Source organism: Saccopteryx leptura, chromosome 5 (assembly GCF_036850995.1).
Source record: "Saccopteryx leptura isolate mSacLep1 chromosome 5, mSacLep1_pri_phased_curated, whole genome shotgun sequence".
In the NCBI taxonomy this organism is placed as follows: Eukaryota; Metazoa; Chordata; class Mammalia; order Chiroptera; family Emballonuridae; genus Saccopteryx; species Saccopteryx leptura.
The window spans coordinates 167,248,137-167,270,345 of record NC_089507.1 but is presented as its reverse complement, the minus strand read 5'-3'; the positions used below and the strand labels follow the sequence as shown (position 1 = coordinate 167,270,345).

The 22,209-nt window shown below is 34.3% G+C and overlaps 1 protein-coding gene and 2 pseudogenes across 1 annotated transcript in view; all 3 read left to right on the top strand.

The window, feature by feature from the left end:
• Positions 1-22,209, top strand: part of LOC136406692 (ABC-type organic anion transporter ABCA8-like) — a 328,883-nt pseudogene that overhangs the window by 9,634 nt on the left and 297,040 nt on the right.
• The window catches only part of LOC136406691 (ABC-type organic anion transporter ABCA8-like), an 89,410-nt gene that overhangs the window by 9,624 nt on the left and 57,577 nt on the right, over positions 1-22,209 (top strand). The window contains exons 4-16 of the mRNA XM_066386731.1: positions 1,126-1,296; positions 5,850-5,965; positions 6,565-6,791; positions 10,461-10,602; positions 11,306-11,491; positions 13,061-13,208; positions 13,928-14,096; positions 15,722-15,780; positions 16,526-16,636; positions 17,455-17,630; positions 18,098-18,217; positions 18,464-18,602; positions 19,242-19,332. Coding sequence (XP_066242828.1) covers positions 1,126-1,296; positions 5,850-5,965; positions 6,565-6,791; positions 10,461-10,602; positions 11,306-11,491; positions 13,061-13,208; positions 13,928-14,096; positions 15,722-15,780; positions 16,526-16,636; positions 17,455-17,630; positions 18,098-18,217; positions 18,464-18,602; positions 19,242-19,332 — 1,855 coding nt within the window. The remainder of the gene's footprint in view (positions 1-1,125; positions 1,297-5,849; positions 5,966-6,564; positions 6,792-10,460; positions 10,603-11,305; positions 11,492-13,060; positions 13,209-13,927; positions 14,097-15,721; positions 15,781-16,525; positions 16,637-17,454; positions 17,631-18,097; positions 18,218-18,463; positions 18,603-19,241; positions 19,333-22,209) is intronic.
• On the top strand, positions 15,986-16,141 carry LOC136407216 (U2 spliceosomal RNA; annotated as a pseudogene).

Below are 22,209 nucleotides of genomic sequence, written 5' to 3'. Positions count from 1 at the left end.
AGATCTCCTGATTTGACTCTCCACCAAGGTGTAGTTTTTCAGTCTATCCTGAAATGTGTTCGCTCCCACCTGCTTCACAATGTCCTCCTAAGGGTCATGTCATGAACTTGTGCTTCTCAACAACACCTTTGTTAAAAGTCACATGCAATGTGATAAGAAACGTTCATTAAATGATCACTATGTGCACGATCTTTACAGAGAGCTATCTCTGCAATGAATGTGCTAATGTCTTTATTTTATAAATAAGGTGATTGCATTTATGATAAATATTCATTCAATACTACAGTGCACCTAATTTTTAGAGACTATTCTATAGAATTAGAATAATATTCTACAGTTGTATCATTCTATTTTATATTTATATGTAATAGGTATTAATATTCTGTACCAACAATTGTAAGTTTATTATACAAATATGAAAATTGAGTGACAAAGGTTAAGAGACTTGCTCATAATCATACATACTTAAGGAATACTTTTCAGGGGAAAAAATTAATTCTATCAAAATACACACTGCCTGCTCCCTCCACTTTCACCTTTGACATTCCCACCCCAATCCATACTTTTTCTTGTATTTCTTCTTATTTTCTCAGTCTTAATAAAGCAGCTATATGACATTAAGCATAATATTAGCAAGTAATAGGGATGATTTTAGTGATATCAACATAGTCACTCAACATATTTTTTGAGTTCTCACTATTTTTCCAACATATTATCCATACTGTGAGGGGTATTAAAGGATAATGAAGTTATACAGTTATTTTCACCTGATATAAGCCTGTACCTAAGGGTGATTTAAATATACAAATTACTACTATTTTAGATTTATTGTAATGCTAATTCTTCTGTAAATAGTTTAATTGGTATTGTATAGTATATGTAATTAAAATTAGTTCAATAATTCCAACATAGAAAAGTAACTAATTTTCATGTATGCCTTCTGATTATACCTCGTCTGGGTAAAATTTTAGAAAAGTCTCTCTTCCCAACACTTATTGTGCCTTATTTACTCCAAATCAACATTTTATTTTATTTTCATAAAGTACTTTAGTATAAAGAATTGAACATGAATCCTGAAAATAGTGTCTTTTATGATTTACTGACAATAACATTCTCTTTTTGTAGGGTCAGTTAAAGAAGTCTTAGGACTTTCTGACAAAGAAAGTATTGAAAACTTAACAGTCAGTTATCCTGAGGAAATAGTAGGAGTCATCTTTACTAATACGTTTTCATATCAATTGAAATTTGTGACGAGTTATAGAATTTCAAGAAACAAGGAATTCAGAGACCATACAGGTAACTTTCTAGTGATACAATTTTACTACTTTCTATTTTATGATGTTGTAAGCCATATGTGGAAATAGATGTTAATACAGTAAATTTATAAAGCTTTCTCTATGATAGTAATGTCAGCAGGCCAATCAACACATTTCAAAAATTTACATTGATTGAGGTATATTAACATACTATATGATGGTTTTATATATACATATAAATATGTATATGTTTACATATACACACAAGTATGCATATAGTATGCATATTATATTACTGTTAAAAGAAAATAAAGTTTTTTTAAAAAATAAAATAGAACAAACTTCACTTTAAGTGTATGAGTAAGCTTAAATAAAAGTAAAGGAAACTTCCAAGGTCCTCAAATGAAGAAGGAATCAAATTCAGAGTGACCCATTATGATTAACGCTATATGATTTTGCCAGTCTTGCTAACCAAGAGGTTTAGGTTTCAGGAGCTACATGAGAATTAGTGAGTTTACATAAAATAAAGATTCTTGTATTAATTTGGAACCTGAGAGGCTACATACTCAGTAAAAGAGCAGACAAGAAAAAATTACTTCTAGCAAACGGAAAACAAAAGAAAACGTGTTGCTCTTATCATGGGCTTTCGATGAGAAGAAGAACATTCCCCAGTGATAATTTGTAGCTCTCAGCACACTGTCCCTGGAAGTTAGGGTTCTATGCACCTCAACTATCTGTTCTAAGAAACCCCAACAACAAAAATTAATGAAGTATCCTGGGGTGGGTAGGCACTAGGGTGCCTAGCAGAAAAGCTTATGAATCTTCTTTAAAAAAATACAACCTGGACTTAAGCCAAATATCTTTGAATACTAATGTACAGTCCAATATGAGAAGTCAAGACACCATAAGTAAGAGTCAGGAGAACCAATAGAACAGGTTACATCTTTCCCAGTGGAATTATAAAACTGAGAATATAAAATATGCATGTCTAAAATGTTAAAGAATAAACAAAGAAATAAAAAATACAGGGAAATGCCCTGGCCAGTTGGCTCAGTGACAGAGCATTGACCCAGTGTGTGGACATGCTAGGTTGGATTCTTGGTCAGGGCACACAGGCGAAATAACCACCTGCTTTTCCTTCCTCTTCCCTCCCCTTTCTCTTTCTCTCTCTCTCTCTCTTCTCCTCCAGCAGCCATAGCTCTTATTGGTTCAAGCATGCCAGGCCTGATGCTGAGGATAGCTTTATCAAGCCTTTATCTCAGGCACTAAAAATAGCTTGGTTGTAAGCATTGTCCCAATATGGACAGAGCAATAAACCCAAAAGGGTTGCTGGGTGGATTCTGGTCAGCATGCATGTGGGAGTCTCTCTATCTACACTCCTCCTACTTAAAAACAAAACAAAATACACACCCACACACACAAAAGAAGAAAAGATACTATACAAAACAGAAAGTGTTAAAAAAATTACCTTGGAGAAAATAAAGTCTAAGAAAGGTAGGAACACTATAATGAGAAAAGTATAAAACTTCATTTAAAAAGGCCCAAATAAATGAAAGAATATATCACATTCCTAAACGCATATCACATAGGCAGTGTATCAGTTTTCTACTGTTGTGTAACAAATTGTCACTAACAGTACTCATTGCGTAGCTCATATTTTGTAGGTCAGTTGTATGAGCAGGCTTGACGGGAATATCTGCTTAGGCTCTCACAGTCTATAATAAAGGTATTGACCAGGCTGACTTCTTTTCGTGGGGCTCTTCGGAAGGATCCATTTCAAAGATTATTCATGATGTTGACAGAATTCAGTTTCTTTCAGCCTGGAAATAGTTTCTCATGGCTTTCCTGACTCTCAGGGGCAGGTCCTTCTCAGTAATTAGAGAGCACAGTCTGGTTTTGCATGTGAATCACTCCACCTTCAAAGCCAACAATGGCAGAGTGAATCGTTCTTCCTTCAAATCTTTCTGACTTACCCGGCTAGAACAAACACATTTAAAGGTCTTGTGTGATTAGATTAACCACTTGGATAAACTCCCTGACCAAGGTCAATTGTGCCTTATAATATAATCATGGAGCTGATATATCCTCAGACTCACAGGTTTCATCCCACACAGAGGATAGGGTATTATACAAGGGCAAGAAGTTGATTTTATAATTCTACCAACTATAGATGTGAATTCTATGCAGATTTCCATAGAAACCAACTGTACTTTCAATCAAAATTATAATAGAACTTTTCATTTAAATTGGTTCATTTATTCTAAAATATACTTCTAAAAGGAACACAAAATAGCTAAGATGCTCATTAAAAAAGCATGAACTTATTAATAATTAAGACAGTGTGCTATTACTATAGTAACAGATTGATAGGTAAATTAGGGAAGAGAGACCCTCAAAAATCTTTTGCATAAATATGAAAACTAACATATGACTGAGAAGACATGGCAGAGCAATGCTAGAAAAGGTCTCCTTCTATAAAGAACAAAATGAAATGATCTCACATGAACAACCAATTCAGGTAAAGAATTAAATGACATAAACAAGCTTCTTAGAGGTCAATGTAGTGCAATATATTTGTAACTATGGGATAGAAAATAATTTCTTAAACAGAATAAAATAAAAGTGATCTATAAAAGAAGAGATTGATAAATTCAACTGGACTCAAATGAAAGAATTCTTTTTATCATGAGATACCATAGAGTTAGTGAGAAGTAAAGGTAAGTCTTGGGATGAGGTGTTAACAACAAATAAAACCAACAAAAAGTAAATCTCTGAAATATGTAAAGATTTCCTTTGATTAAATAAGTAAAAATGTAGAAGGAGGAGAGTCATGAAAATATATAGTAAGAATTTTATCAGAGGAGAAACAACCAGCAGGAAGGAGCACATGGAGAGACGCTTCCCGGCCTTAGCAATCAGGGAAACACATTTTGAAACCACATGTGGTGTCACGTTTATCGGACAGTAAATAGAACAATGCAGGGTGTTGACCAGGATATGTAGCAAAGAGAAGCCAACATCATAAAATGATTTAAATTCCACCAAAATTGTGAAATCTAATTTTCAATTTGAAGAAATGGCTAACCCATGACCCAGTGTCACAGGAATCCTACTAATGACAGGGTCTCGCTTGTGCTCAAGACGTGCAACCTGTTTTGTTCTCCTTCCCGAGGGCAGGGAATAATTATGTTATGTAACTATAACCAGATGCCTGGACTCAAGACATTGAAAAGCACATGAAAATTCTCTAGAACATTTCCTCACCTGCTTCTGCAAGCTAGATAGTCACGCCTAAGTGGTAGTGCCAACTACTAGTGGGAGGAAACATCATCATCTTAGGACCCTTAGTTTGATGTGGAATAGAGGACTCCCCAGCCCTTTCTCCTAAGATCTATGCTGAATTTGTAGCCTGAGTGAGAAATAGACCTTGTCCGTGATAAGCCATTGAAGATTTGGGGCTTGTTTGCTACTGTAACATATGGTAGACTAACTGATACACCCATATTCACAAGAAGACATAGATAAGGATTTTCATAGCAGCAAATTTTTGTTGTTCTTGCTTTTTGGCAATAGTTAAAGGAAAAAGGAGATCTAACCTAATTTCAGTATAGATAAGTAGAATGAATTACATTCCTGTAATAAGATTCTATAAAATCATAAGAAGAAAAACAAGCCATTTATATAATTTTCAAAACCATACTATAAAACAATAGAAGCAAAGGGAGGCATAGTGAATATAATGAATTATCAGATTTAAATAAAACTGAAAAATGTTAAAGTTATATATGTAGTTTAGGTACACATAGTAAAAGTCTAAAGGCATCTCTATATAAACACAAAGTTCAAGAAAGTAGCTGGGTAGGGGTTTGAAACTAGGAAAGCATAAAATCATAGGCAGTATATGGACAGGGTTCTAGCAGTGTTTATAATGGTGCAATTATGTATAATTTGATCATATGATTATATGTGTTTATTATACTGTCACATCATTTGCATATGTAAGTGAATTCAAAATGATTTTCTTAATATTTAAAAGTTAATGAGACATACATTTACTTCCTTAATATAATTTTTATTAGTCATATTAAATGATATCTCTTTAATGTAGTTTAATACTCAATGACCTGTAGGTTTTCTTTTTTTTATAAGCATATTTGAAACAAATTAAACATGGTGGTCATCATCTCATCCAAACATATATTTGCTCATTAGGCTGGCATTATAGCCAATGTTAGGCAAAACCTTTAGTAGTATTTCTCAATCCATAATAAACCCAGCTAACTTTTGAAAGAAATAAAATGGTACTGTTTTCACAATATAGATTCTGAAAGTAAGAGCTCATCAGAATTATTGATTGGTTAAGAAGCAGAGAAATAAATGTGAGAAAACTTAATGTGAATGTTATAAGTTGATTATCATATTACAGGAGTGCTCTGACCTCTCCTCTTTGGGAATCATTACTATAATTTATGTTTTCTCAGACTCTCAGTCAAAATAAGAACAGTTGTATTTGGGCCATTGTAAGTCTTCTGTTTCCTATAGTTAGAACTGAACTAATCCATAATAATACTTATGTTTTTTTTCCCTTTAAAGACCATTGTTATGAAAGAGTATACGACGATTATGAATTTTTTTACTGCAAGGTAACAAATTTCTGGACGGAAGGTTTTGTGTCTTTTCAAGCTGCCATTAATGCTGCGATTATAGAAGTGAGTACAGAATTTCCAATAAAAACTAGTAACGGTATTAGAGGCATCAAAAGTTCCATACAAGAAAATAAAGCCTTGTTCTTTCATTTACTCACCCGTTTATTTACAACAAAGTTTTCTTAAGTTGCTATGTGCCATGAGGACTTTATATATAAATAGGAGGAAAATTGTCTCATTGAAGATAAAACCTTGTCAGGAAGCCAGGCATACTATAAAATTTTGAGAAGAGGAGACATATCATGGAGGAATAATAAAGTCCTTAGAGGTAAATAAGCCAAAGCTTCTCGGTTTTGAATGCCGTGGAAGAACTCCCAATTGGAATAACACTTAAAACTAAAGCATGAGGCAAGGCGTTTTGCTGAGAATATAATGTCATATAGACATTTCAAGTGACCATTAGCAAAGAGGTAATAAGACGCACAGAAAATTTTGGGAAGTGTGTGCAGCTCAGCAAGCCTGTAACCAAGTCTCCCCGGGACCAGTGGCAGATCACAGAAGTGAAAACTGGGCCAGATCAGGTCCACACAGGCCCTGAGGTGTTCCTAGGCAAAGAGATCACTCATGAATATTCAAATATGGGTATCACTGTCTTTCTTCAGATCACAACAGACCACTCAGTGATGGAAGAATTGATGGCAGTTACCGGAAAAACTATGAAGATCCATCCCTTTGTTAGTCAACATGGAGTATACACTGATTTATTCATTTTCTTCCTCATTATCTCCTTTTCCTCATTCATGTACTACTCCTCTCTCAATGTTACAAGAGAGAGGAAGAGGATGAAGCACTTGATGAAAATGATGGGTCTTCGGAATTCAGCATTCTGGTAAGTAAAGTGTAGCACAGTAAGATCATGTAGGGACTCAGGGAAAGCGGACTTCTTCAAAGCATCCTGTTTCACACCTAATGATTGTCTACCTCTTTCTATGAATGCAATAGGTTGTCCTTAGAGTCATGCCTGCCAGTCTATGGCTGGGGGTTATTAGACATCTCTGACTGAAGCAAGAACACAGGTTTGGGTTTTCTGGGTGATTTTAGAGCAGGGCTAATGGGGATGGCCACTGAATCCACAGAGAAGACTGTGGTAGGAATGACAGACTTCGGTGTCTGGGCTGGAAGGGGAATTTAAGGCAGGAGGAGACTGAAAGGGGAAAATGACGCCAAGGATCTGAGGCTCTTTTGGAGACCAGAGATGGTGGGTATACTTGAAGGAGCAAATTGGCAGAACAGGTTGGTAAATACAGGTCGGGTTAATTTGACTTAAAATGTCAGAGGTCATGTGGTTCAGGTATGGACATGTTCAGTGTGAGAACTGGTGAGGAATGAACTGAAAAGGCCTAGAAGTACTGTTTATAGTGAGAAGAAAGTAAAATAACAGAGAGGCTAGGAAGCCAGGTGAAATATGCATGTGGAAACAAATTAGGAGTCTCAAAGAAAATGCTATAACTCAATATCGACCTCTTTTCAGAATTAATAGTCAGTAAAGGGAAGTACAGCAAAACAGGGAAATCTAAAGACTCTAGAGCCAGAATGCCTGAACTTGAAATGTAGTTGCTTAACATCCATGTTCAATAGGTGCTTTGTCTGTAAAATGGGGAACATAATGGTATTTCTGCATTGAGCTATTGCAAGAATAAAGTGATTTAATATTCCTTAAGTGTGTAAAACATTCTCTAGTACAGAGTCATGGATATGTGTGTCACCATGATTCAGTTGGTTCAACTGCTGTTTGTTTTGTTTTTTATATTATTTCATCACATTCTTCAAATAATATTAGAAAACAAGGTAAATGAATTTAATAAAGGAAAGTAAACTTATACTAGTTTAACAGAAAATGAATATAGTCATAGACAAGTATGTAGACTTTGTTATGGACACACATAGAGAATTAGGGAAAAGCTATTGGAAAAAGAGAAAAGTGGCAGAATTACAAGAAGAAAGAAATTTTTTTTTTTTAGGGTGATTACAATATGATTTTATTTTTCTTAAAGTTATTATTCCATATAGTTTTTTTTTTTTGGGGGGGGGGACTTAACTTCTCACACCAGGCATAACCTTCCTCTGGCCATAATAAGCATGGAAACTTTTGGTATTTTCCTCACAATGTGCTAAGAGTTTAAGCTGGACTTTGCCAAACTTAATTGAAAATATAATTTTGTCAAACTTTTTTTATTTTTTATTTATTTTTTATTTATTTTTATTTATTTTTAATGGGGTGACATCAGTAAATCAAGATACATATATTCAAAGACAACATGTCCAGGTTATCTTAAAGTTCAATTATGTTGCATACCCATCACCCAAAGTCAGATTGACCTGTCACCCTCTATCTAGTTCTCTCTGTGCCCCTCCCCCTCCCCCTTCCCTCTCCCTCTCCTCCCTCCCCCCCGTAACCACCACACTCTTATCAATGTCTCTTGGTTTCACTTTTATGTCCCATCTATGTATGGAAAAATACAGTTCCTGGTTTTTTCTGATTTACTTATTTCACTCCGTATAATGTTGTCAAGGTCCCACCATTTTGCTATAAATGACCCGATGTCATCATTTCTTATGGCTGAGTAGTATTCCATGGTGTATATGTGCCACATCTTCTTTATCCAGTCATCAATTGATGGGCTTTTTGGTTGTTTCCATGTCCTGGCCACTGTGAACAATGCTGCAATGAACATGGGGCTGCATGTGTCTTTACAAGTCAATGTTTCTGAGTTTTTGGGGTATATACCCAGTAGAGGGATTGCTGGGTCATAAGGTAGTTCTATTTTCAGTTTTTTGAGGAACCACCATACTTTCTTCCATAATGGTTGTACTACTTTACATTCCCACCAACAGTGGATGAGGGTTCCTTTTTCTCCACAACCTCTCCAACATTTGCTATTACCTGTCTTGTTAATAATAGCTAATCTAACAGGTGTGAGGTGGTATCTCATTGCAGTTTTGATTTGCATTTCTCTAATAACTAAAGAAGATGAGCATCTTTTCATATATCTGTTGGCCATCTGTATTTCTTCCTGGGAGAAGTGTCTGTTCATATCCTCTTCCCATTTTTTTATTGGATTGTTTGTTTGTTTGTCGTTGAGTTTTATGAGTTCTTTGTATATTTTGGATATTAGGCCCTTATCTGAGCAGGTGCTTAAAAATATCATTTCCCAATTAGTTGGCTGTCTGTTTATCTTGATATCAATTTCTCTTGCTGAACAAAAACTTCTTAGTCTGATGTAGTCCCATTCATTAATTTTTGCTTTCACTTCTCTTGCCTGTGGAGTCAAATTCATAAAATGCTCTTTAAAGCCCAGGTCCATGAGTTTGGTACCTATGTCTTCTTCTATGTACTTTATTGTTTCAGGTCTTATGTTTAGATCTTTGATCCATTTTGAGTTAATTTTAGTACAGGGGGACAAACTGTAGTCCAGCTTCATTCTTTTGCATGTGGCTTTCCAGTTTTCCCAGCACCATTTGTTGAAGAGGCTTTCTTTTCTCCATTGTGTGTTGTTGGCCCCTTTGTCAAAAATTATTTGACTATATATATGTGATTTTATTTCTGGGCTTTCTATTCTGTTCCATTGGTCCGAGTGTCTATTTTTATGCCAATACCATGCTGTTTTGATTGTCGTGGCCCTATAATAGAGTTTGAAGTCAGGTATTGTAATGCCCCCAGCTTCGTTCTTTTTCTTTAGGATTGCTTTGGCTATTCGGGGCTTTTTATAGTTCCATATAAATCTGATAATTTTTTGCTCCATTTCTTTAAAAAATGTCATTGGAATTTTGATGGGAATTGCATTAAATTTGTATATAGCTTTGGGTAATATGGCCATCTTAATTATATTTATTCTACCTAACCAAGAACAAGGAATATTCTTCCATCTCATAATGTCTTTTTCGATTTCCCTTAACAATGGTTTATAGTTTTCATTGTATAAGTCTTTTACATTCTTTGTTATGTTTATTCCTAGGTATTTTATTTTTTTTTTGCAATCGTGAAGGGAGAAAGAAATTTTTAATCCAAGGAAATTCATGAATGTCTTTACCCTCACAAAAGACAAATGATCGTAGGTTCAATGAGAGGTTATGACATGCTAGGACAGGGTCCTACAAAGACAGGACCTCTGCATTTTCTTTGTAGTGTTATTCCAAACATCCAGAGCAATAAGAGGACTTAGAGGGGTTACAGAGTGCCTTTGAGGTCACAGAGTAAGATTGCAGCAGAGAAAATGTACAGCCAAAGGCTGTTAGACTAGAAGCCTATTTTTTTTTCTTTACTCATAATAATGTGTGTGTATTTCTGTAATTACTTTTAGGAAAGAGAATATTCTTAATTTCATAAAAATTATTTTTAAAATATTTCCCTATTATTTATATATGCTAAACACTCAATAAATATTAGCTGAATGAATGATGTGTGATTGAAATAACTGAATTAGTGACATCAGAATCCACAGTCAGGTCTTTCCCATTGAACATGAAATGCTAAGATAACATTTTGTTTCCACATTAGGCTCTCCTGGGGTTTGCTCTATGCTGGTTTCATCTTCATTGCTGCCCTTCTCTTGACACATGTTGTATTCACTCTCCAGTTTGTAATTCGAACTAGTTTGGTGGTGGTCTTCACCCTCTTTCTCCTGTATGGATTGTCTTTGGTGAGTAGGTGAATTAAATTATTTCTATTTCACTCTTACCCTAAGGATCAAATGTTTGTTTTCAAGTAAATTATTATTCTGTATATCCCTTTTCTTCTCTGCCTGCTCTGTTTGTATGAGAAAGTCTGTAGATCCTAAACAGGCAGTGGCACAGTGGATAGAGCATCAACCTGGGTTTTTGTGGACCCAATTTTAGAACCCCAAGGGTTCTGTTTGAGTGCAAGCTCACCAGATTAAGCACAGGCAGCCCAATGAGCATGGAATCATAGACATGACCCCATGGATGATGGCTTGAGCCCAAAGGTCAATGTCTTGAAACCCAAGGTCACTGGCTTCATTCAGTAAGGGGTCCCTGACTCAGCTGGAACTCCCTGTCAGGCACATATGAGAAACACTCTCTCTCTCTCTCTCTCTCTCTCTCTCTCTCTCTATATATATATATATATATATATACACATATATATATATATATATGTATATATATATATATCACTCTCTAGCTAAAAAAAAAAAGTAATTCTGTAGACTGGTATTTGAACTAGAATGTTATATAATGCAATTTGTGGTGCAAATTTCAGATCATCATTTTGTATTTTATACATAGACTAATATAACTAATTTTATACATTCAATTTTTTTATTTTATTATGTTAGGAATAACTTGTGGAGAAACATAAACAAATTGCATCTTCTCTCATTTTAGATAGCTTTGGCTTTTCTAATGAGCGTCCTGATAAAGAAATCTTTTCTCACTGGCCTGGTCGTGTTCCTTCTCACTGTCTTTTGGGGAAGTCTAGGATTCACGGTATTGTATAGGCACCTTCCTGTGTCCCTGGAATGGATATTAGGTTTCTTTAGCCCCTTTGCCTTCACGCTTGGAATGGCCCAGGTAAGAAACCATCTAACTGCTTATGAATGACATTTCAGAACTATCCTCTCTGGAATTTTTTTTACATTACATTGTTTCCTTTATTAAAATACAATACCAGCATGTTAAATTTTGGTTATATTTGCTATGCAATTATAAATAAGTGTCTACAAACAACATCCTGGTGAGATTAGATAGAATAATTACCTTAAACACAACAATTCTAATGTTCTAAGCATGAAGGAATAAGAGTAATTCAAATGTCAGAATGTGAGACTATAAAATAAAATAAACTTTAATTAAAAAATAATGAACTATTGTTTTGCTATATATTAACCCTAAGTTTTTCTCTTCTCTGGAATTTAATTATCTGTAGTCATTTCTATGGTCAGAATTATAAGGTATAAAGTCCTAGTAGAAATATTGAGAGATTTTAAAAGCTTTGGAAGTATTTAGCCCTGAAAAACAAGTCAAAGCGTGGGTGAAAGATGGAAGGCCAACATGTAATTATTTGCGATGTTTTCTTTGGCTACTAATTAAATATGAACATGATGCTACAAATCTAATACTAAACAACCCTTCCTGTTCATAGTTTGATTTACTAATTTAACAGCATGCATGATTGTAAAAACCATAAAGTAAGAGAAAAGAAAATTCAAAATTAGAAGCACCTTAAAAATGCATTGAATAGTAAATTACATTTCTGTTCATAAAATATCGGTTCCCTTTATCTGATTCTCACATTGAATTTACTTTGCCTTTCCTCCTATGAAATGGCAATGTCAATCATTACATATCCATTATTAAAAGGGTGTTAATTATAAAGTACTCATTAGCTTAAACAATATCAACCAGCCCACTTCTGCCTCTCATTCTTCTTAAACGCACTAGTGATCTCTCCAGGTGCATAGATTTTTCTCTCAGGAGCTATTTCCAAGGAGACCATTCCTTTTTCCTGTGTTCCATTTGGTAAGAACTTAGCTAAGGCCGAGCTCCAATGTCGTCTTTTCACACACTTCCCCACTTCCTCTTAGTGCTCCCATTTCATTTGGAACATATTTTAAATCATTGCAGTTAGTAAATTGCATTATAGTTGGTCACATGCACATCTTTCCAATAGATTTGAGAATTGTAAAGCAGGCAGTCTTATTCTACTTTGTATTCCAGTATGAAGCAAAGAGTAACTACCAAATTCCCCCATGTATAAGACGCACCTGTTTTTGAAACATTTGAGGTCCAATAAAAGGGTGTGTTTTATACAGTGGTTGTAGATGTTTTTACTTGCATTTGCTGCCTTTTTTGTACTTGTTTTTGCACTCATTGTTGAAGACAGTGATTCATCATCAGACACAGAAGAAGACAAACTAATGAATGGGAGTTTTGACACTGATGAGGAGCTGTATGAATTTTATGATGAATAAAACTTGAGGTCAATAAATTTATGTAATAAATTTTTTTTTCAAATTTCAGGCCCCAAAGTTAAGGTGCGTCTTATATATGGGGAAATACAGTATTTTATGTTTATGCTAAACCTGTTTAAAATTTATTGTAAACCTGACTTTCTTTAATTAACTACTCTTTTATTTTCAGCTTTTACGTGTGGACTATGATATGAATTCTAATGCATTTCCTGATCCAAAGAACTACTCAAGTCAAATACTAGGAACACATTTTATGTTGGCTTTTGATATTTTCCTCTATCTGGCATTGATGATTTATTTTGAAAAAATTTTGCCAAGTGAGTAGTGATATGATTAAAATCTAACATCAGCCCTGGCTGGATATCTCAGTCAATTAAAGCGTTGTCCTGATATGTCAAGTTTGCGCATTCAATCCTGGGTCAGGACACATACAAGAATCAACCAATAAATGCATAAATCAGTGGAACAACAATTAATGTTTCTCTCTCTCTCCCAACCTTTGTCTCTAAAATCAAGAAATAAATGAAGAAATAAATATAAATAAAGGAAATTTATATATTTCTGTTGTCCCATTTTCTCCCTTTCTTAAAATATGTCAATTGTTTTTGCCAAATTTTATTCTGTATTCCCTTAGAATGTTTGTTTTAAATGCCCAATAGTCACTTCTCAATTTCATCCTCCTTTGCCAGTATAATGACACTTGGACTCCCAGATAAAATTCATCATGCCCGACATATCTTACATTTGCATTACAATATATGGCTGTCTTGAGATTAAATGGATCTTAACATTTATTTGAGTTCCTCCAAATTTTTTTAAAGTCACTGCTTCAGTTCGTCCTAAAGGACCAATTATAACAGAGAGACATCTTAATGATTTTTTTTTCCTTATGAAGCTTTAAATAGCAAAGCATGTATTTCCTTGTGTCAACCATGTGTTCAGGTTTATTGGTAAAGGATTGCATTGCTATGTTGCATTGGAGTGATTCTCGCTCTTACCATGGTGACTGACCCAGCATTTGTCTCTTGGCCATTAGATGAAGATGGACGTCAATATTCACCCTTGTTTTTCCTGAAGCCCTCCTTTTGGTCACGACAACAGAATGTAGATCATGTGGGCCTTGAAGATGAAATAGATTTCAATGTTTCATCTAATGACTCTTTTGAACCAGTATCTCCAGAATTCCAAGGGAAAGAAGCCATCAGGTAACGAAGATGCATGTTGGTATGCTACGTCCATCACTTTTACTTCAAATTTTAAAATAAATTTCTTTACCCTTTTTTGTCTTATATTGTTGACAGTTACATTAGATAAAAACTGAGATTTTCACCCAAAAATGTAATTCTACAAAACCCCTGTCATGATTCTCATTCTTTTATCTGTTATTTGTCTTCTCTAAACTTAGTCTCAACCTCATCATTTCTTTGCCTGGACTCATTTATTCAGCTCATTTATTATACTTTCTGTTTTTATCTCAATCTTTTAAAACTTCTCTTTTCCATTTATTGCCTTTTCAAAGAGGATGAAAGAGAAGGAAAGAGGAAGGAAGAAAAGACTTAGAGGTACTCACCAAGGGAACTGAGGAAGATATGCCTTTTAGAATGTGCTTTGTTCATGTTGGTAACTTTTATTTCCAAATGAAAAATAAAAAGAAACAGCAACATCCCAGACTATTCAAATATTGTTCATCCATCTGTGGCCAGCATATATCTGTCCTCTGTGAACTGTCTCAGATTATTCCAGCCTACTAAGCTTCAATAACCAATTCATTTTTTAATTTTAATTTGTTTCATATTTAGCTTCCATACTTATATTTGTCCTATGACCTAGGCCTTGATTAAGCTTCAATAGCTCAGCTTAGAAAAATGACTTTATTTGAGGTGTCTGTGCATTTAATTATCTCTTTATCACCTCACTCAACTCTAAGTACTACAGAATGCTGGTAAAATGGGATTAAAACAGAAATGAAAAAATCTACACAGTTCATAATTAATGGTACCTGAATTGTTTAATGAAGAGATGAAAAATAAAAAACATAAATGTGATTCAGTTTCTGTAGTGTATATATGCCGGATAAAATACCTAGGATTCCAGATCTGTAATAGCACCCAGCATGTTAAGTCCATTCCTATTACCATAGTCATCATAATCAAACCAATATCATCTTATGTTTATAAATATTTACCAGGAACCAAGCTCTATGCATGCAAGATGAAATAATTTACTCATCCTTCAACACAACCCTAAAGCACTCTAAATGTTGAGGTTGCAAAACCTGAAGCTTACCTGAAATAAGTGCACTGGTTAAGGTAACAGAGCTACTAGATGTTACAGATAGGATGAGTTCATTAGATATTATTGCAAAACCCATGCTCTCACTATTAATTATCTTAGCCTCTCTCCGTTACTCTACCCTGATTCTGACTCAAGTTAGCAAAAGATATCTCTAATCTGAGTCAGTAGTTCAGAGTACACCCTTTAGTATGGGATGCTCATGTTGATTCTTGGCCTGGCTTCCTTGGCTTTAGGGTTTTAAAGATAATTCTAGTTCTCCATACTAATGTCATGTTGTACCTCAATTGTTGAAATCATAAGATCTGGTGATGTGTTCCAAGCATAGGTAAATTATAAAACTTCACAAATGAAGCTAATGTGAAGCGAAGACTTTGAATTATTCTAGCTGATACTCTGACACAACCACGACTGCACAGGAGTTAAATCCACCATCTTCCTATACATTGAAGGGAAGATCCATCCATCACATCAATCAAGTCTAGAATTACCAAGTAAACATAATTGTCATAACCTGAAGTCACTTCTTTTTTTTCAGAATCATACATGTTACAAAAGAATATAAAGGAAAACCTGATACAATAGAAGCTTTGAAAGGTAAACAAACAATAAAATTTAGTTATTATATTGATATTAATCTTCTGACTTTCGTTTTTTCTTTTTGGTTTGGTGAGCAATTACTGTTGGTCTTTCAGTTTTGAAATTAATTTTTAGCCACATAAAATTTATTTACAACACATCACTTCTACAGCATAAAAATGAGAAAAAAATTGAGTATGCTTTAGAATTATATATGTATTTAATCGCTTCTCGGCCTTTTGGCTAAGATCAAGTGTAGAATTATATATGTATTTGAAGGATATAACTGTAATATTGAGGTATCTGAAGACTATTCTATGTTGTTTTCTACAAACTTAAATTTTCCTCCTGCAATTTTAAAGCTATTTTAAGTATTACTATTTTTATTTTGTCCAAAAATATTACATATATCAAAGGCTTTTTGTTCACATAGCAATTTATGAAACTATTAATCATCCTTTAAGTCAATAAATATGAGTATCCACTTACTGTATGACAGACCATGTCAATGAACATAGCAGTATAAGGCATGTTTCCTGGCTTTAAAACAAGTAATTTAAATATCGCAAAAGAGGATCAACACATAAATTCATAAAGTGGGTATTTTTTTATTTTGAGTTTAACAACCCAGTATGTTCATTTTTAGAAAACAGCCAGTCTAGTAAATAAAAAGACAAATTTTAGCTCCACAATAAATTTGTGGGGGTTTTTCTTTTCTACTTCCTACCTCTTTTTCTTCTTTACTAATCTTTTTTCTTCCTAGATCTGGTATTTGATGTATATGAAGGCCAAATCACTGCAATACTTGGTCACAGTGGAGCTGGAAAATCAACACTATTCAACATTCTTAGTGGGTTTTCTGTTCCGACCAAAGGTAGGAGGGTTTTTTTCCCCATAAGTCAGGTTGACAAATAAATCAGCTGATAAGATTAAGGTCTGATTATTAATCACAAACACAGATTACCAGGGGAAAATGGAAGTTAATTTATAGTATTATTTTATAAAGGTAAACAATATTATATTGCTGTATATGGAATTTGAGTATTTCATAATCATTATTTTCATGGTCTTTAGGTACCACTTGGCATTGCAACTTTCCAACTTGTATCGGTTAGCTTTGGCTGAACAACAAGCATCCCCATAACCAATGGCTTAAAATAAAAATGTTTGTTTATTTCTTATGGTTCTGTGGGTTGCTTGGCAGTGTTTCTGTCTAAACCTAAGAGGCTGCAGCTAGGCAGTTTAGCAAAGCCTCACTCACATATATGAGGCTTCAGTAAGGATCATAGCACTTTCTTACTACATGACCCTTCACTCTCCAGGAGGCTGGGTCAGGACTCTTCACTTTGTTATGTCCATGATCCCAGAAGCAGACAGAGGCCAACCCCAAGGTGGAGACACTTCCCAGCCTCCTGGAGAGTGATATTGCTGATATTGCATTTTTTAAAATTCCATCTATTATAGAGCCACACCTAAGTGTGAGAGGTAGATAAATTGACTACATCTTAATGGGAAAATACGAAGGGACCTTTCTTCCCCCACACACCACACAACTTAAATGGAAGCACATAATGCCTGAATTCTATAAACCTGAAGATAAAATCATAATGTAATTTAAAACTACATAATGACTGTCATTTAGAACAATCTTAACTTAAGCATAATCTGACGTTAACTTCATCTTTGTTGTAGGTTCTGTCACCGTATATAATAATAAACTTTCAGAAACAACTAACCTAGAGAATCTCAGCAAGCTCACTGGAGTTTGTCCACAAGTCAATGTACAATTTGACTTCCTCACTGTGAGAGAAAATCTCAGGCTCTTTGCTAAGATAAAAGGGATTCCACCACAGGAAGTGGAACAAGAGGTACAGAAGTATATTAGCACTGATATATTGGTCAGAATGAGATCATTCACTCTATTTATGCAGAGTATTTATGCTTTCATTAAATTATCTTTGTGCGAAAACATTCTATGAAAGTTGGACAAAAAAATTGAATTTAGATAATATCTAACATTGATATATAATTTAAAATATGCCAAGAATTACCTACATGTTTAAATATGATATAATAATTCATTTATTCCTCACAACAACTCTATGAGTTAGGTACTATTATTATTACCATTTTATATATGTAGAAACTGAGGTTCAAGAGAGTAAGTAACTTGACAAAGACTATGCAGCTAGTTACTGTGGAGTGGTGTTCAAATCTATTTCATCTCACTCGGTGTCTATGCTTTTAACCATTACACTTTACAGTCTTGTATTTATTAATTATTTTTTTAAAAAGGGAATCTTAGTTTGTGACACCAATGTTGTCATTTGCTTAGATACAAAGAATTTTGCTGGAATTGGAAATAAAAAACATTCAAGACATCCTTGCTCAAAACTTAAGTGGCGGACAGAAAAGAAAACTCACCTTGGGCATTGCCTTTTTAGGAGATCCTCCAGTAAGTCACACAAAATTTAGAGATGGATTCAAAGTTTTTTAAATAAAATTTTTATAGTAATCAAATGTTGTTTTTTTTTTTTTTTTACAAAGGCCATCTGTGATAAAATATTTATGATGAGACAAATATAAGAACAAAATCCTAACCACCTTGTGTTTACAAATATCAATAATATGGTTTCCACATGGTTCTGGAAGCACTATATACCTGTTAGAAAACTCATTCATATACATCCCTCCTCTGTAGGTTTTCCTACTGGATGAGCCAACTGCTGGATTGGATCCCTTTTCAAGATATCGAGTGTGGAACTTGCTGAAGGAGCGGAAAAGGAACCGTGTGATCCTCTTCAGTACCCAGTTCATGGATGAAGCTGACATCCTGGCTGGTAATTGATGGTTTCCTTTAAGTATCTGATGAAGACATTATGAGATTTGAGAAATATGGATAATATGCTGAGCAGCTATATTTTCTAACCCTGTCATCTTGCTGTATTTGACCATTTGAAAAGCTGGTGACAATATGAACTGGACCCCAGAGTCAAACTCCCAACTATTGTCATGGAGCTCCTAGAATTTTGTATCATTTGATTACACAGGGGCATGATCTGCCAACAAACTTACTTATCTCAAAGTAAGGTAGAGTCTATATTCAAAGGCATTAATCCTTTTACTCAAAATTGAGGTAAATCAGCTTGAAATAGTCAAACAATGTTGATGTGTGACCCATTAAAATGTATATTGTGATTATTCTGTATCTTAGAGGATGTATCTATGTAACCTCTCTGACTGGTTGGAAGAAAATATAACAGCCTGAAGTATATAAATAAGATTCAAATGTGTTTATTTCAATGAGTATTTATGATGCCCTATGTTAAAAAATACAGACCTTTCTGAATTAGCTTTAAATAATATAAATAAAAAGAGAGACAGATATGGAGAGAGAGAAAGAGGGTGTTTGTAGACAATGACTTGTCTTTTCTTGGGCAACTTCTTAACAAACTTTCTTTTTGCTTGTTTCCTTTCAGATCGGAAAGTGTTTCTCTCCAAAGGGAAGCTGAAGTGTGCAGGGTCATCTCTGTTTCTAAAGAGGAAATGGGGGATTGGATATCACTTAAGGTAGAGCCACTCAGGAGGAGAGAGAATGAGAAATGGGCTGGAGGAAAGCATGATGCCTGAAGGAACACATTACAACACACTTACATTGTTAATAATAGCAATGCGTGGTTATTATAGACAGATGTTTATATATACATATACACAAATACATACATGAAGATATATCTGGAAGATAGAGTTACATAGATATAGAAATATGGAGTTACTATGAGTATATGAGAGCTATTGATTGATAGATTTAGAGATCAAGAATGTAAGATAACTTAACAAAAAGGTTTAAATGAATGTGATAGAAAATATACCCACAACACAGTACTTGGTAAGAAAGGTATGTATGAAGGGAACTTTCTTACCTGACATTGCATTTCACAGCCTCATCAGCTCTCACCCAGGGTTTGACAAAGTCTCCCAAGTAGGCTCCTATTTTCTTCTCTTTCTCTTAGGCTCTCTCCTCTTCTTTTTTGTACTTTTTGTCCTTTCCACTCTCTTCACTTTACATTTATCACTATTTTTAAATAGTAGCATATACTAGCTGTTATTTATGGATTAATATAGAGAAAAGTTACTTAACATTACTGTATTTAAGTCTTTTACTTTATGAGGAAGAAAGACTGTTGTTACTTTTACTCTACAGAAGAAACTATAGACCCCGAAATTAATAATTGTAGAGTCAAGAATTGAACCTGGATGGTTTTAATTTCAAAGCTCTCTACCTAGATCCATTTTATTTCCCACAAAGATAGAGAGAGAGAGTCAGAGAAAGGGATGGACAGACAAGAAGTTAAAGATAAGAAGCATCAACTTTTTGTTACAGCTCTTTAGTTTTTCATTGATTGCTTTCTCATATATACATTGACTGGGGGGCTACAGCAGAAAGAGTGACCCCTTACTCAAGCCAGTGACCTTTGGCACAAGCCAGCAACCTTGGGCTTCAAGCCAGTGACCTTTGGACTCAAGACAGCAACCGTGGTGTCATGTCTATGATCCACGCTCAAGCCAGCAACCACATGCTCAAGCTGGTGAGCCCACGATCAAGCCGAATGAGTCTGCATTCAAGCCAGTGACCTCAGGATTTTGAACCTGGGTCCTCTGCATCCCAGTCCAATGCTCTGTCACTGTACCACCAACTGGTCAGGCTCTAGATCCATATTTTAAATTATTTTTTATTTTGTACATTAATTGATCAGCTTGTAGCTCTCATTTAAATAATCTATACCTTATTTTTTTACAAAATTAAATTTAACAGAGTGACATTGATCAATAACTAAATATAGATTTCAGGCAGACATCACCTCATCATTTAAATAATGAATTATATTGTAGGTACACTTTAAAAACTAAAAGAATAAAAAATCAATAAAAAATCCATATGACAAAAACAAGACAAAGCAAACAAAAACTTTCAATGATTTCATTTTATCTACCAGGTACCAAACTACACCACCAAATACTGTAGGTGTGGCCCACTACCATGACTTTAATATCACCTCCATTACTCAATTCAATAACCTTTATTTAAAATAAAATATTTATTGTCTTTCCACATGCTATCTTATGGCCGAAACTCAGTTTTCTCACTTACAAAGTAGGATTGATAATTCTTAGTTTCAAGTAAAAGTTACAGAAAAATAAAGGAGAGGGTGACCTGCACATTGCATGGTAACACAACATGTTCTCAAAATAAAGAATGCTGGGTCAGGGATCCCAACAAATTTCTGATTTTCCATGACAATAATTTGTGTAATTGCTTTATTTCTTCTTCTGAATAAGAATCTGCGAACTATGGTTTGTGAATCAAGTCCAGCCCACTTCCTATTTCTGTAAAGTTGGAGCAGAGCCACTCTCATTTGTTGAGCTATTGGCAATGGGCTGCTCCCAATGTTATAGTGGCAGTGTTGAATATTGCAACAGAGCTCTATTGGCTTGCAAAGCCTAATATAATATATTTCCTATCTAGCTATCTACAGAAGAGGTTTGCTGACCTCCTCTTCGTAGCTATAAGCTTGTATTGTTCATACAGTGCTCTCCAGTGCCCAGCTCAAGCTCTTGCAAGGGGCCAGGAAGTTTCATGAATTGAAAGAATCATCTTGCAGAAAGATTATGGTATTTTTTTTGTTTTATTTTCTCAGTGGATTTCACGGCTTCTAAAAATGGCATTTTTCTTATACGTTCAAAATATTTATGATAAACTGATTAATTTAGTCAAGAATTTGATCAAATAAAATAACTACCATTTTAAGGGATTGTTAAGTGCAGATATCACTAATATTCACTTAAAAGAACCCTAGATATTAGCAATCATTATTTCACTTTACTAATGACTAAGCTGTTCAGATAAGTGAATAACACATTTCAAATGACAAAACCAAGTTACAAAGTCATTACTGTATTCTATCTATTGTATACATTAAAATCTTGATAAATAGATTATTTTTCACGTTGGTCTTTTGACGTGTATAGAGTGATTTCTCAATAATACTTTGTTCTTTGTAAAAGTTGTAAAGTTAGCACTAGGAAGGAAGCAAAAAATTAGTGATCCCACTGTTCGGAACCCACATTTTTCTATGATTAGTTTCTATCTATAACCTTGTTTTCTTCATAGCACTTACCACTGTTGGTAAGTATTTTACTTATCCATTTGTTTGCTTCTATTCTTTATGTCTCTCCCATTAAAAATTAATCTTAATTCAAGCATGAAAATGCTGTTTTACTTACCACTGTACCCTCAGCATTTAGGATAATTTCTGTCACATACTAGAATTTAACAAATTTTCATTGGATAACTATATTGAATACCTGAATCTGTTTGTGTGCATGCATTTCAAAGCTTCTTGTCCTTGCCTAATATAATAATTATATATGCCTTGGAAAAGTTTA